Source organism: Cataglyphis hispanica, chromosome 2 (genome assembly GCF_021464435.1).
Source record: "Cataglyphis hispanica isolate Lineage 1 chromosome 2, ULB_Chis1_1.0, whole genome shotgun sequence".
Classification (NCBI taxonomy): domain Eukaryota; kingdom Metazoa; phylum Arthropoda; class Insecta; order Hymenoptera; family Formicidae; genus Cataglyphis; species Cataglyphis hispanica.
In genome coordinates, this window is record NC_065955.1 from 2,678,984 (window position 1) to 2,695,708 (window position 16,725).

A 16,725-nucleotide genomic window follows, 5' to 3' on the forward strand; every position below is an offset into this window, starting at 1 on the left:
AAGGATATAGCGACCGGGGATGAAAATCGTGCCACGTGGCCCGCGGGTACTCCAGGAAGAACAAGGGGAGAACTTGGACTAGCATTACCGGCCCCGGCCCTGGCGAACGTGAGTTACCTTTACTGCGTTTGCTATTCTCCATTGTGCATGACTACGATACGGGACCGCGTAGGGGAGGCTGTGAGAGAGATCGCATGAGTCATGCGAAGGCGAGCTTCGTTCGCATTGGCGTAGTATATCTTTTCGAAGAGTAAGTCCTGTATTCCGAAATATATGACATTTCATTCACAATTTGTTTTTTTCCCTTAATATTGTTTCGTTTGTTCTTAGCACGCATGTAATATATTTAATATGCAAAATGGTTAACTAAAATAATATTTTTTCTTACGTTAATATATGAATTGAAAATTGCCTTAATTAAATATGTTTAAGATATTTTTCGCGTACGATAAAAAAAGTATTTAAGAATAAAAGATTGAGAGAATAAAAATATTAAGACACTCTTAAGTTGCATAAAATATATGATAATAATAAGAATAATCATAAGAAATACCATATTTTAAAAATTAAATGAAATTTGATAACATAATTTTATTAATTATATATTATATAGATATTAAAAATTGTGAGATATTTTTATCGAAAGATGATATAAAAATTTCATCTTATTTACATCTTTTTTAAGTATAATCTTTTTAATAATTTTTTAATATAAATAATATTTTCTATCTTTATCTATTTTTTTCTTTTTTTTTTTCTTTCGGTATTTATATAGAAAGTAATTTTTTCATAAAAGAAAGAATAGCAAAATATCTTAATTAATTTGGAGACAATTATTCCCATATAATAATATAATCATGAATATATTTATGCAAATCAGAAAAATAATTAAATGGATTAATTAATTAACTTCAAATTAACCAAGGAGAAGTGGTCTGTCTACAAAAGAAAAAAGAGATCTAAAATTAATCTTGTTAAAGAAATTTCAGCAATGCAATACATCTATATGGACACATCTACATGGAAAATGTTTAATCTTATTTTCGTGATTTATAACACGTTCCTACAATTAATCGAAATGACAGCAAATCATGACTCGAAATCATCGATCCGCGAATAATCGTGGAGAAAAATTCGCCGTGACACGTCGCGACGAATACCTACGTCATTGCGCCGGTCAATGCATCAATCCGGTCTGCATCTGTATGTATTTACGCTTGGGTGGGGAAGAGGGGGCGGATGGGGGGAAGGAGGAGGGAAACCCCTATGTGACATCATCCCCCACGCGAACACGCGCCCGCTTCGTTTCGCTGGCTGACTTCTGTCGCCTAACTCCAAAACACCCCTGGACCCTGCCACCTCCCTTTACCTTTAATCTTTATCAATCCATCCAGCCGAGTCGACGAATCGAACGCACGAACATGCACGAGACGGGACGCACGAGATGCGGACGCCACCGCGTATTATTCACGGCCGATAGCGTCTTCACCCCCTCCTCCCCCCTCGCCGCTTGATCCGTCCATATCTTTCACCGAGTTTCACCCTCTCTTCATTCTCATTTTGTTTCGCCCGTATGTACCCTTCGTACCCTTCGTATCCTAAACAGTTCGACGAATGGGAATGCACGAATCTTTAATTGCGAGACGCATATCAATTTTTTTCTTATTCTCCTTCTGCCCCAATCAAAATTTCCGCCGCCCCGTATAAACATGTTTTGATTTATATCCTATCTATTTATTAATAATGTTAATATTAGCAATGCCAGATAGAATAAATATGGCAAAAGACATCTTAAAAATATCTAAAATTTGATAAGATGTTTTTATAATTCTTTTACTGATTGGGAAATTAATAATGACAATTAAGCGTTTTTATCCTTTCTAACAGTAAATTATAGATATTTCACATTGGTCTTGTAATTTAATAGTGTTTGATCAATTATACACTACATATATATTTAAAATATTTTACATGAATAATATATTTATTACACTCACCATCTAAGAGAGTAACAAAGAACTTTTGGTTATACTTTTGGAAGAAGTAGATATTTTCTTATGATAGCTAATCTCTCCGAATTACGTTCGAACATTTACAGAGAGTTATCTATAGATGGCAGTACCAGCAGTATCATCAGTTTCATGTTTCTAACCATACATCGAACTTTCCGCTCTTCTCATTTTTGTTCATTGTTAAAAGAAGACAGTTAAACAGTGATGTTTGCTTGTATTGGAAAATTTGTGGCGCCAATCACGCTACTTTCTAATTTTACGCAATTTGTTTAATTATTTTCGAAGATGCCGGCGTTTTTGAAGCATATCGAAGTTGAGAATTTTAAATCTTACAAAGGAAAGCTCATTATTGGCCCATTGAAATCTTTTACGGCAGTTGTTGGCCCCAATGGATCTGGTAGGTTATCAATCTGTGTGTCAACAATGGGCGCATTCAGCAAACGGAACAGTTACGGAATCACGATATTGTCGGACATCTATAGATCTATTGAATCAAATCAGCGTTTTCAGAAATTTCATAATGATTGTATTTGTTAAAATTATTATATGATGTTTTAACTTATATGTATGCGTGAAATTTGACAAGATCTGTATGTTTCTTATGCATCTTTGTCACGCATTCTTATTGTATGTTACATAGGAAAATCTAATTTTATGGATGCTATAAGTTTTGTTATGGGTGAGAAAACTAGCAGCTTACGAGTTAAGAGATTCAGTGAACTCATTCATGGTGCATCTATTGGGATGCCGGTAGCGCGAAGGTATAATTTATACAACACTAATATGTTATCTAAGAAACATGGACATACATTAATCTGAATATTTCTTTAAATTGTATATATATAAAAATCCATAAACTTTTCTTGTTGAATATAGCGCCTCAGTAACAGCTGTATTTGAATTGGAAGATGGAACTGAGAAAAGTTTTATGCGTTCTGTGCAAGGTTCTTCTTCTGAGCACAGAATAAATAATACTGTAAGTTTTGTACTTAGATATATTTACATACACATAATTAACGATCTTTAAAATATTTTTTATCACAGCTTGTCAGCAGCCAAGGATATCTTAGTGAATTGGAGCAGCTTGGTATTAATGTTAAAGCAAAGAATTTTTTAGTATTCCAAGGTGCAGTTGAATCTATAGCTATGAAAAATCCAAAAGAACGCACTGCTTTGTTTGAGGAGATTAGTAATTCTGGTGCATTAAAAGCAGAATACGAAAGGTAAATTCTTCCTCCTTTGAAATATCATTATATAATATATAATTATATAAAATTATGATAATATGATTGTAAATAATAAAAGTAAAATTTTAGATTAAGAACAGAAATGTTAAAAGCTGAAGAAGAAACTCAATTTTCATATCAAAAAAAGAAAGGAATTGCTGCTGAAAGAAAAGAGGCAAAATTAGAAAAAGAGGAGGCTGAAAAATATCAACGTCTTAAGGAAGAATATGTATGTTCTCTTTAATTTTAATATAATATTTAATATATCCTACAATATAAAGAGAGATTATAAAGGTATACATTCTCTTTATATATTTATATAATTATTAACAATAACAATTTCTAATTATATACTTTCTAATTATTAACAGTAACAATCTTTGTTTTTAGGTGGAAAAACAAGTAGAATTGCAACTATTTCGACTATTCCATAATGAAAAGGGCACCGAAAATTTTGAAGTTTCTCAGAAGAAGAAGCAACATGAGATTGAGAAAATCGAGAAAAAAAAAGAGAAAGCTGAGGAGTTACTAAAAGAGAAGAAAAAGGATGCTGGTAAACTTGGAAGAGATCTTGCTAAGATAGAACAGGATATACGAGAAGTGGAAGTGGAAATTACAAAAAAGAGGCCGACTTTTATCAAAGCCAAGGAACGGGTTGCACATATGCAAAAGAAGGTGGAATCTGCTCGTAAATCTTTGGCTCAAGCGCGTATCGCAGACGAGGCTCATAAGAAAGACATACACGAACTACAGGAAGAATTACGACAAGTAGAGGAAGCTAAAGCTGCTTACGAAGCGAGTATAGCAGGCCAATCACAATTGCAAGGAAGGGATGTACAATTGGAAGATGAACAGGTACACAATATGAACTGCACGACTCTTACTATAATATTTGAAGTTTTGAAATATATTATGTAGCTATATTATTAATAAAATATTTTTTTTTTCTAAATTTGTGTATATATAATTTAAGTTTATATGATAATAAATTTTTAATTAATAAATAACATAATTTAGGTGCAAGAATATAATCGCTTAAAAGAAGAAGCTGGTAAACAATCTGCAAGATATCTTCAACTTCTTGATTCAATTAATCGCGAACAAAAGTCGGATCAAGATAGACTCGATAATGAAGGCAGAAAAAAGACTGAGATTGAGAATAAGCATAAACAAAAGGGTCATATGCGGGACGAGGCTCTTAAACGAGTAGAGAAGTTGGAGGAGCACATAAGAACGTCGGAGGCTGCGTTAGAAGATCAGAAAAAACTTAGAGCTGATTTGCAATCTGATGTAGGCACATCAAAAGATAAGATCCAGAATTTACAGCGGGAATTGGAGAGCATTTCAGAGCAACTTGGTGATGCTAAAGTTGATAAACATGAAGTATCCAGAACCAAAAAAAAGACGGAAATTGTGGAAAATTTTAAACGTCTGTTCCCAGGAGTGGTGCGTTATCTCTCTTCTCGATATCTGTAAATAGAAAAAAAATTTACATTTTTCTTTCTTTTCCAGTATGATCGTATGTATAACATGTGCGAACCAATACACAAACGATACAATGTTGCAATTACAAAAGTACTTGGCAAATACATGGAGGCTATTGTAGTTGATACTGAGAAAACGGCCAGACAATGTATCCAATATTTAAAAGAGCAGTATCTTGAGCCAGAAACATTTCTTCCACTTGATTATATCCAAGCTAAGCCACTAAAAGAACGTCTTCGGTAAATAAATTAAATAAATCTTTATTACATAGAACTTTACAACAACAAAAATAAACAATGACGAAAACACTATTTTTATATTTAGTGTTAATTTATGAATCTTGCAATGACAATTTTACTATTTTGCAGTAACATACAAGAACCTAAAAATGTGAAATTACTGTATGATGTATTGCATTTTTCTCCAAAAGATATTGATAGAGCAGTTCTTTTTGCAACTAACAATGCTCTTGTATGTGAGACACCAGAAGATGCAAATAAAGTAGCCTATGAGATGGACAAGAAAACTAGATACGATGTAAATATATATTATACATTATATTGGCTTGCAAATAAAATAATAATAATGTGAAAAATATAACATAAATGTAAACTTTTATAGTGCGTTGCATTAGACGGTACGTTTTATCAAAAAGCGGGAATAATATCTGGTGGCAGTTTGGATCTTGCAAAGAAAGCGAAAAGATGGGATGAAAAACAAATGTCTCAATTGAAGGCACAAAAGGTAATGTATCTCTTTTTTTAGAGATTATAGAGATACAAATATTTCTGCTTTTAATTTACAGGAAAAATTAACGGAAGAACTCAGGGAATCTTTGAAAAAATCGCGCAAGGAATCTGAATTGAATACAGTTGAATCTCAAATACGTGGCTTAGAGACTCGTCTAAAATACAATAAAAGCGATTTATCTGCAACAGTAAGCATTATTATATATTATAGCGTTTATTAAAAGTATACTTTTTTAAAAATTTATTGATGAAAATTTAAAAAGACTATCATTGAAATTAAAAAATATATTGATCAAATTTTTATTGTAGCAAAAACAAATTTCGGATCTTGAGGTGGAATTAGATGGTTTACAAAACGAATTAAACATGTTTGGTGTAAGTTGTGATAAATTTTATACATACATATATATATATATATATATATATATATATATATATATATATATATATACACACACACACACACATATATATATATATATATATATATATTTAATTGCATATTTGAAATAAATATATTTCAATATTTTTTTAAATTTTTTATATATAGCCTGCAATAGCTGCTATTGAAAAAACCATGGCTGAAAGGGATCAAGAAATACAAAATATTAAAGAAAAAATGAACAATGTTGAAGATGATGTATTTGCTAGTTTTTGCGAACAGATAGGAGTTTCAAATATCCGTCAATATGAAGAAAGAGAATTGAGGTATAACAAAAGGGCTATATGTCATTGAAGAATTATATTATCTTACATTTATACACTAAAATTGAATATACAATTATATTATCTTACATTTATACGCTAAAATTGAATATACATATTATTACTCTAGATCACAACAAGAAAGAGCAAAGAAACGATTGGAGTTTGATAATCAATGCAATCGTATTTATAATCAATTAGATTTTGAGAAGCAACGCGATACAGAAAGTATGTATCATTTAAATATTTTATGTAAAATATTATATATCATAAATTTATCCATTTTCACACATTAAATACATTTTTTCATCTTGTATAATCTGTATATATTAACTATGTTATTAATTTTTGTATTATTTAACACTATTTATAATGTAGGCAATGTTTTGCGATGGGAACGGGCGGTTCAAGATGCAGAAGATAAGCTTGAATCTGCAAAGCAAACAGAGCTGAATCAAAAAGCGGAAATCGATCACGACGAGCAACAAATGGAACAGTTGAAATCATCTCGTAATGCTAAGAAGATGGAGGTCGATCAGAAGGAAGATGAAATCGGTAAAGCGAGACGTGAAGTAGGAGCAATCGCGAAGGATATTCAGGCAGCTCAGAAACAACTTAACGCGATTGAAACAAAAATTGAACAGAAAAAAGCCGAACGACATGCTATTCTCATGCAATGCAAGGTTTGTTGAGCGTACTTGATATGGAATAATTATATATTATGTAACAGTATATTATTTTAAATTATTCAATGTGTATTTTTAACAATGTATATTCATATACTCAATATATACATTAATATACTCAGATGGAAGATATTGCAATACCTATGTTGCATGGAAATATGGAAGATATATCAGGTGAAACAAGTACGACAAATGGTAATGAAACCAATACTGATTCATCAATTAACACACAGCAACAATATGAACGTGAAAGGAGGATTACTATAGATTATGCACTTTTGCCGGAAAATTTGAAGGATATTGAGGAAGAAGATATCAAAAAGACAACTGATAAGTTAACGAAAATAATCAATGATTTACAAAATACAATACAGCGCATACAAGCTCCAAATATGAAGGTTTGTAAAAACTTATATATTGAATTTAATATCAATAAATATAAAAAACTTTAGAATATAGAAATATACTTCTTTTCTCTCTTATAGGCAATTCAAAAATTATACTTGGCAAAGGAGAAGCTACAAGAAACTAATGAAGAGTTTGAACAGTCTCGCAAGAAGGCAAAAAAAGCAAAAACACAATTTGAGAAAATAAAAAAAGAACGACACGATAGATTCATGGCGTGTTTTGAACATGTAGCGAACGAGATTGATCCTATTTATAAAGTTTGTAAATTAATGAATTTGTATAAAAGTATTTATAAGTAACTTTTTTTATTTATTTATAATGGTTATTTCAGAGTCTAGCAAAGAATCAATCTGCACAGGCATTCCTTGGACCAGAAAATCCTGAAGAACCTTATTTGGATGGCATTAATTATAATTGCGTGGCTCCAGGCAAACGCTTTCAACCTATGTCCAATCTATCTGGTGGAGAAAAAACAGTCGCGGCATTAGCTCTGTTATTTGCGATTCATAGGTTATATATATATATATATATATATATATATATATATATATATACATATATATACATATATACATATACATACATATATATATATATATATATATTTTTTTTGAAAATACAAAAATAAATTAGTGGTACATAATGGAACAAATAATTAATATTTATTCTTATTTGTTTATATAGCTTCCAGCCTGCACCATTTTTTGTCTTGGATGAAATCGATGCGGCTCTTGATAATACTAACATAGGAAAAGTGGCAAGTTACATTCGTGACAAAACGACTTCACTCCAAACGATCGTTATATCGTTGAAAGAAGAATTTTATTCGCACGCAGATGCGCTTATTGGGATTTGTCCAGACGTACGTATATAAATTATGCGATTTATATTATCATATATATATTTTTTTTGTCTATTGTTGATTGTAAGAATTTTACTTGCATTTCAGGTAGGCGAATGTTTGGAAAGCAAAGTGTTAACGCTCGATTTAACTACATATCCTACACACATTAATTAACTCATAAACGGTTATTAATTTAAGAAAGATTGTTGTGTTTTTCTTATATCTTTGCGATGAATGACCTTTAATTGTATTGTGGGAGAAAAATGAATATTATTATGCAAAATGCTAATTATTATTTTTGCATTTTTAGATTTATTTTAGAATTTATTTTATTTTCTTGATATTATTTTGAGATCACTGCAAAACTTTGATATCATACTTTTAATAGATTAGATAATATCTGTTTTTCAATGTAAATCAGGATAGGAGTGAAAGTAATAGCAAATGTGAGAATTATAATTTATGTTGTGATTAATGTAAATAACTTTTAAAAAACTTGATTTTAATAAAATCTTCTGAACGAAGTTCTAAATTTGTAAATAGAAGATTTATTTCGACTAGAATTTGTTCTTAGCTGAACTGGCAGTGCTAGTTCAGAACTCATCTTTCTTTTTCCAATATGGAGAGAAAAAGATAAATTCTAGTCCAGCTATCAAGAACAGATCCTTAGACATGCAATCTTGAATCTATTAATCAATATTTTTTATAGTAAATAATATGAATATAATCAAATAGCATACAGGAAAATTCTGTATAGAAATCTAACCAGTCATAAAGGAAAGAAGTGTGTGTGTATGTGCGCGCGCTCATGTGTATACAATTTTATTATTATGATTGTTATGTTGAATCCAAACTAAGTTAGCGAATATAAATAAATTATAACAAACGAATATATATCAACAAGTGTAAAAAAAAGTTGTAAAAATTATTAATTTTTTAAAATGTTTCTTTTTTAGATAATTTTTATAAAATTTGGACTCGGTTTTAGACTGATCACCGTTTTATATTTAAATAATGGCGCGATAATTATCTCGGAATACAATTTGACTTCATTTATCAATTGATAACCAATCAGAATGGTAAGTATAGAGGCGTCTTTGTTGTTCAATTGTTCAATTAAATAATTCAAATTTAGAACCGTTAGAAGATTTGGATAGACTTTAACCACTTGCAATTGTCGTTCATTTTGACCCACTGTGCTTCTCATGATCGATAAAATGCCAATTTCTTTGAAAGTTATTACGCTTTTCAATTTTAAATCATTTAAAGGTAAAATAGTAATCGATAATATTCAGCCTTTTACGGCTATTATTGGTTCAATTGGATCCGGTAAGATCTTTTACGATATTTTACAACTTTCAATATATTTGATCGAGAAAAATATTATTTTCCTATCTTTTTAATTCTTTTTTCTTATTTTTTTTTAATTTTTGCAAAATAAATAATATAATCAATCACAAATAATTAATATCATCTAAATGAAATTAAAATCTTTCAAATATATTTAAATTTAAAATTTTTCTTTATTTAATACATATATATATATATATATATATATATATATATATATATATATATATATATATATATATATAAAATAAAAGAAGCAAAAGATTATATATGTATATATATATATATATATATATATATATATATATATATATATACACATATATAATCTTTTTGCTTCTTTTATTTTTGTTTTTATATATTTCGATCAAAATATGTAAATGCTTTATATTGTATTTTAGGAAAATCAAATATTATGGATGCTATAAGTTTTGTATTAGGAGGGAAGTTAAGTGCTTTGCGTGTTAAACATCTCAATGAACTTGTACATGGAGCTTTTAATCAAAAGCCAACAGTAGAAGGGTATTAAAGATATACTTTTTTTTATCCTTTAATTTATTTTTTATCATATTTAATGTTTGATATTTATACTACAGTGCTTATGTAACAATAATAATTTTAACGGAAGAAAATCAAGAAAAAAGTTATACAAGAATGATACAAAAGAAAGGTAGTCAGTATAAAATAGATAATAAGGTAAAATCGTACATGTGTTTTTGCATAATTTTTTTTAAATTATTCTTATCTTAATATATTAATTAATTTATGACTAATCTTTACTACATAGATTGTTACCAGAGACTTTTATATGATTGAATTGAAAGAAATTGGTTTGGACATAAAAGCAGGGAATTTTTTGATATCTCAGGGCTGTATACAATATTTTGCAACAATAAATATGCCAAAAGAACTGACTGTAATGTTTGAAGAAATTAGTGGTTCTATTGTATATAAAGCAGAATATGAAAGGTATACATTTTTATTTTGATCACTTATTTCACAAATTTATTTATAAGTTTGATAAATTTACTAGATAATAGAAATTTATTACTATGTTGTTACAGATTACAACTAGAACTCTTGAAAATAAATCAGGAGATACATTTTGCATATCAAACAAAAAAAGGACAATTGAGAAGAAAGAAATCTGCTATAATAGAAAAGACAGAAGCAGAAAAATATTTACAATTGCAAAAACAATATGTATATTTCATGTTTACTTCTAATCTATATAATGGTCTTTTTAGAAGTTATTGTATGTATCTTTTCTCATTTAGTTATAAAATAATTTTTAAACATTACAGATGGAAGAAAAATTAAAATTTCAATTAACTCAGTTAATTTTCATGAAAAAGAAAATTGAATCTTTACAAAATAAGCAAAAAAATATTAAACTAAGTATAGATGAGCAATTGCAATCTAAGGAAGCTGAAATGACTTCATTAAAACATATTAAATTCAAAGTTAAATCATTATCTGATTTATTGAATGAAATTGAAGAAAATATCATAAAACTTGAAGATTATATTCGGAAAAAGAAGCAAGAATATATTAATGTTGAGAATCAAATTGAATATTGGCAAAAAAAACGTAATTACGCTTGCACATCTTTGGATGGTGCAAATAATGCATGTAAAATTCATAAGAAAACTGTCAAAGAGTTAAAAGATGAATTAAAAATATTAGAAAAATTATTAGAAGAAACATCATCGGAGAATGATATTGTAGAGTTCCACAATTCTCAGGTATTATATTATTACAATATATAAAATATTTTAAAAGTACATAAATTTTTGAATTTTTTCTTTTTTCATATTGCTACATAATACATTTCTAACTGATATAAAAACAATTTATTTAAGGTTAATCGTTATATGATTTTAAATACTGAAGTTGAAAATCGGGCAAAAGATTTTATAAATCATATAAATGATTTGATGCATGATCGACAAATGGATCAATGTAAACTTGATAATGAAAATAGAGTTAAAGAGGAATTAGTAAGCAAAGTAAAATTTGAAACAATAAGAAAAGAACAACTCAAAAAGAAAATTGATGAATTACAAAAAAATAAATCAAATTTAATAAAAAAAGATGAGGAAAGACAAAAATTAGAAAAGGAAATTAGGGAAACACAGGAGAAATCTTTAAAATTAAAAAACGATATTGCAAAGATTTCAGAGAAACTTGCCGAAGCTGATATAAATAATGACATTATTTCACAACAGAACAAGAAAGCTGAAATAATCAAAAATTTAAAAGAATTTCTTCCTGGCGTGGTATTATTTGTACCAATCAGAATTTTGATATCAGTATTATTACAATAATTATTTTTTAAAAAAATCAGTCAATGTATATATTTTACTTTTTAGTATGATTGCTTAGCTAATCTTTGCAAGCCTATTCATTCTCGTTATAATGTTGCGGTAACTAAAATTTTTGGTCGGAATATGGATGCCATTGTTGTTGATACTGAACGTACAGCAAAGCAATGCATTAATTTTTTAAAACAACACAAAATAGGCGTTGAAAAATTTTTACCACTTGACTCAATAAAAGTGAAACCTATAAACGAAAGATTACGGTAAATTAATAAGAGATAAAAGAGACATTTTATTAATATATATGTAATGATAATGTAATATATTATTTTATAGCAATAAACTACAACAGACAAATAGTAAATTATTATATGATATATTGATGTTATCATTTATAGAAATAGATAAGGCAGTTTTATATGTCACTAAAAACACTATAGTTTGCGAAACTGCTGAAGATGCAAGAAAAATGGCATTTGAAAGTGGTGGCAATTATGATGTAATAATAATCATGCTTGAAATAATCTTTTTAATTCATTGTTATATTTTTATATATATCCATACAATATTATGTTTTAGTGTGTTTCATTAGATGGATGTTCTTTTCATAGAAATGGTATTATATCTGGAGGATTGACAGCTCTTACTGCAAGAGCAAAACAATGGGAAAATATACAATCTTTATCTGTACTGAAAGAACAGAAGGTTGCAGATTTTTTACAAAATTTATAAAAAAATAGTTATGTATGTCATATAAAATTTATAAAAAAATAGTTATGTATGTCATATATGTATGATTTTAGATACAATTAAAACAAGAATTAATAAGTCTGCCTAATATTTCTCATATGCAATCTGATTTTGACATAATTAATAAAAATATAAATCAATTTACTAGTGAAATGGAAGTTATTGAGAAAGATATAAAAGACATTGTAAGTAATTTTATATGTTTGTTTATTATACTTGTATATGTTTGTATGTGTGCATAAGATGTAGAAAAATAGTTTATATCATATAGTTTTTAAAGGACATTTTATTTAAATAATAAAGTTAGTTATTTTTATAGACAGAAGAAATTAAGATAAATGAAACAAAATTAAACGATCTCCATAAGGAACTAAGTTTACAAGATGTATGTACTTTAAGTATATTTATTTTTTGAAATTTTTTATTATAAATTATAAATTATATAACAGAAAAAGATATTTTTATTATTCACATATAATTTTTAGACGGCAATATCAAAAATTCAACAGGATATGCAAATAAAAGATGAAATGATTAAAAACATAGAGAAAAATATTGATGAAATTAAAAACCATATTTTTATTGATTTTTGTAAAGAAATTAATGTGCCGAATATTACTTATTATGAGCAGAATTTATGGTACATTTAATCTTTAAATTTTATATACATATATATATATATATATATATATATATATATATATATATATATAAATTTATCTTAATTTTTTAGCACATATAAAGAGCGATTAACTAAAAAAATGGAAAATATAAACAGAAAAAATTATATTAACAATCAATTGACTTTTGAAAAAGATAGAAGTGCTGAATTTGAAGGTAAATTTGTAAATTGTATTTGTTAATGTTTTTAATCATTTTTAATTGTTACTATTTTTATAATTTTATGTGAATAGAGAAAATTTCGAGCTGGGAACACAATTTAGAGAAAGCTAATAAAGAATATGAAAAGGCATGCAAGCAAGAACAAAATATAAGAACTGCTATTGAACAGGAAGAAAAGAAATTGTTAGAATTAAAGAATGATTATAAAATTAAAGAAAAGTATTTAGAGGATTTAAACAAAGAATTGATTCAATGCAGATCACGAATTGGCGCTATCTCAGAATTATACTTAGAGACTCAAAAGGCATATATGGCTACGCAAAGTACAATAGATCAGGAAAAAGCAAAATGTGAAACTATAGTTAAAGAATGCAAGGTTAGCGAGAATCTCTAAAAGAAATATCCTCTTTAAAAGATCTGTAAAGGTTAAATATCGAACTTTTGGTCAGTGCTTTTAACAATTGTTTTGCTTTATACAATTATTTTCACAGTTAGAAGGCATTACTATTCCAATATTATCAGAGACAATACATGAGAGCAGTTCAAACTCAAATTTAAGTACAGAATCATTAATAACGAATATTGATTTCTCACAAATTTCCGAACATGTCCGTGATAGTACAGATTTACAAAATATTATTGAACAATCTAAAATAAAACTTACGGAGATTCAAAATGAATTTAAAACTTTACAAAAACCTAATCTTAAGGTAAAAAAGCTTTATACGATATATATTTGTATTTGATATAATTTCATGAATTAATCTTATATAGGAATTTTGACAATGTTTAGGCTCATAAAAAGATCGATTTGATAATACAGCAAATAAAAGATATAAATAGGAAACATGAAGAGTTACGCATAAAATCTAATAATATAGGCAAACAATTTGAGAAGATTAAAGCAAAAAGACACAAACTGTTTTCAGATTGTTTAGAATGCATTACTGCAGAAATAGATTCTATATACAAAGTCAGTATTTATAATTACACTTCTTATGATTCTATTTAAATAAAGTGTGTTTTTATATACATATTATAAATATTGTATTATTTATTTTCTAAGCAGAATTTGACTAATGACATGTCAGCTCAAGCATTTATTATATCAGAAAATCCCGAGGAACCGTACACAAGCGGTATAAATTACAGCTGCATACCGTCGTCTAAACGCATTCAACCACTACAAAATCTATCTGATGGGGAAAAATCAATTGCTAACTTAGCGCTTTTATTTGCAATTCTGCGGTATATCTTAATTTTATATTAACGGAATACTTTATTTACATAATTTTAACGATAACACCTGATAATACCCGAAATTCTAGAGAACTATATTTTGAAAAAAATAATTGCAAATATTTTTTTATTTACAGTTATAAACCAGTACCATTTTTTATTATGGATGAAGGTGATGCGGCATTAGATAATGTAAATATTAACAAGCTTATTCGCTTCATTCGATCCAAAATAAATAATATGCAAATTATTGTGATAACTTTAAACAAACGTCTGGCTTCTCGTGCCGACATACTTATAGGAGTTACCACTCAAGTAAGTTGATAATCTATGTTATTTTAACTTTATTTGTCTATTTTATTGTTAATTTTAGCCTGGGCCGAAATGCACTGAGAGCATGATATTTGCCATGCCATTGAAAAACGTTAAAAATACAAGAAATTAGATAATTTTACTATCTGTAACAAAATAATTTAAAGAGTATCTTATTGGTACATATAATTATTGCAGATTACATTTTCTTTTAAATTATTATATATGTCTCTGTAAACATGTGTGTACACATGTGTGTACACACACAATTATTTTACTTATTATTTTTTGCTTTTCTTTGAAATGCTAATGCACATATCTGGTGTCACAAATCAATGTAATACTTTTATTTTAATTTATATATTATTTATTTTATAATTATTTTAATCTGGTTTTAATAATTATTAATTAGATATTAAAAAAAGAGAGAGGAATTTTAGTAATTAATAAAAATCTTAATTTCTCTCAACAATTTTATTTTTTAAATATAGAGATTTTATGAATAAAACAACGTCATCCAGTTTTAAATAAATCTCTGTATTTAAAAGGTGCAATATAATGTAAATATACAAGATCGTGAATCATTTAAAGTTAGGTTTAATTTATGTGTTATCTATCTTTGATCTGTGGAATCCATGTGCAATGTTAATTCGTTAAGTGCAGTTTTTTAAAATAATTTTAATATTAATTTGTATTTAATGAAAATTAAATAATACATATAATAAGCATAACACATTTGTGATATTGTAATAAGAAATAAAATATCGTTTAAAGTGTTATATGAAAGATACTTTTTGTTTATTCTATACTGTAAATAAATATAATATACTTTTGCATAAAAATATTTTTTATGACAACTTCGCACGCTCATATGAAGGATTATAAGGAATATTTAGAGTAATTACTGTTATGATGCTATGCTTGCATTAATACATACGTACTTGGATCTATAATACTCATCATTGCGCATATGACGCATTCATTTTAATTATAATGATCAAAGACGAAAATGGTAACATAGATGAACTAATCAAAGTATTACATTGACTGAAACACTCTGATGTACTTATTCAGTGAAATAAAAAATATATTGAGCGTACTAATTCTTTTAATAATTATTTTAATCAATATAATTAATAATGATTAATTTAAATATATGTGTATCTACAAATTTTGAGCGATGTAAAGCATTCGGTATATTTCCGAAATTGAAAAAGAAAAGTTTTGTTTATCAAAAGATGTAAAAAAATTCTTAGTTGAAAAATCAGTTCTTTGTACATAAATTTTATATTATTATTATATTTGATATTATGATATTATTATATTTGGCATATGTACATTATAGAACATATGGTCATTTATATAGTTGTTTACATTTTCACTTAAAGAATTCACTTAAAGAATTCAATGTGTATAGATGCCGAAATTTTATAATTTAAAAGTAATCGTGAACACACACGCACAACTGTACTATAATTACTTTCATTACTTCGTCTTTCTGGATCAAATTGTTCGATACAACAAAAGACAAGAAAAATTCAGATTTTTTTACTGTTAAAGAAAGTATAATGGAATTGAGTCAAGCTACAGAGATTCATTGAGTGTATACTCTCTCAAAATACATTATAAAATTAGTTTAATATATAAATCTCACTTTCAATTGGATGTCAATGCGAATTCTGTGTCAAAATGGTGCTGATTGCATTGTCCTGATTGTTTGCATTAAACATAGTAGCAATTCTGATTTATAACTGCTAGCAACGAAGGAAGGCGACGTGGGTCAATGCAGTCTATT

At 27.5% G+C, this 16,725-nt stretch overlaps 2 protein-coding genes across 3 annotated transcripts; both read left to right on the forward strand.

The window, feature by feature from the left end:
- Positions 1-2,202: 2,202 nt before the first annotated feature.
- Positions 2,203-8,639, forward strand: LOC126856343 (structural maintenance of chromosomes protein 1A). Its single transcript, XM_050604772.1, has 20 exons — positions 2,203-2,409; positions 2,653-2,773; positions 2,889-2,988; positions 3,057-3,235; positions 3,329-3,467; positions 3,629-4,093; positions 4,256-4,684; positions 4,751-4,962; positions 5,092-5,260; positions 5,345-5,467; positions 5,529-5,660; positions 5,782-5,847; positions 6,023-6,180; positions 6,308-6,405; positions 6,556-6,860; positions 6,986-7,261; positions 7,349-7,528; positions 7,603-7,781; positions 7,956-8,133; positions 8,221-8,639. Exons 1-20 carry the CDS (start codon positions 2,298-2,300, stop codon positions 8,287-8,289), a joined length of 3,690 nt encoding a protein of 1,229 aa, XP_050460729.1. The 5' UTR covers positions 2,203-2,297; the 3' UTR covers positions 8,290-8,639.
- A 666-nt stretch (positions 8,640-9,305) lies between these two features.
- On the forward strand, positions 9,306-15,927 carry LOC126856363 (structural maintenance of chromosomes protein 1A-like). 2 transcript variants are annotated; one of them, XM_050604816.1, is made up of 20 exons: positions 9,306-9,444; positions 9,867-9,987; positions 10,062-10,161; positions 10,253-10,434; positions 10,530-10,668; positions 10,770-11,210; positions 11,328-11,744; positions 11,838-12,049; positions 12,123-12,285; positions 12,366-12,491; positions 12,590-12,721; positions 12,856-12,921; positions 13,022-13,176; positions 13,270-13,373; positions 13,451-13,755; positions 13,871-14,089; positions 14,173-14,352; positions 14,449-14,627; positions 14,756-14,933; positions 14,992-15,927. In XM_050604816.1, the coding sequence occupies exons 1-20, from the start codon at positions 9,321-9,323 to the stop codon at positions 15,061-15,063; spliced, it is 3,615 nt and encodes a 1,204-aa protein (XP_050460773.1). In that variant the 5' UTR covers positions 9,306-9,320; the 3' UTR covers positions 15,064-15,927. The 2 variants fall into 2 exon arrangements, with proteins under 2 accessions (XP_050460773.1, XP_050460763.1); XM_050604806.1 differs by lacking the exons at positions 11,328-11,744; positions 11,838-12,049; positions 12,123-12,285.
- The last annotated feature ends 798 nt before the right edge of the window (positions 15,928-16,725 follow it).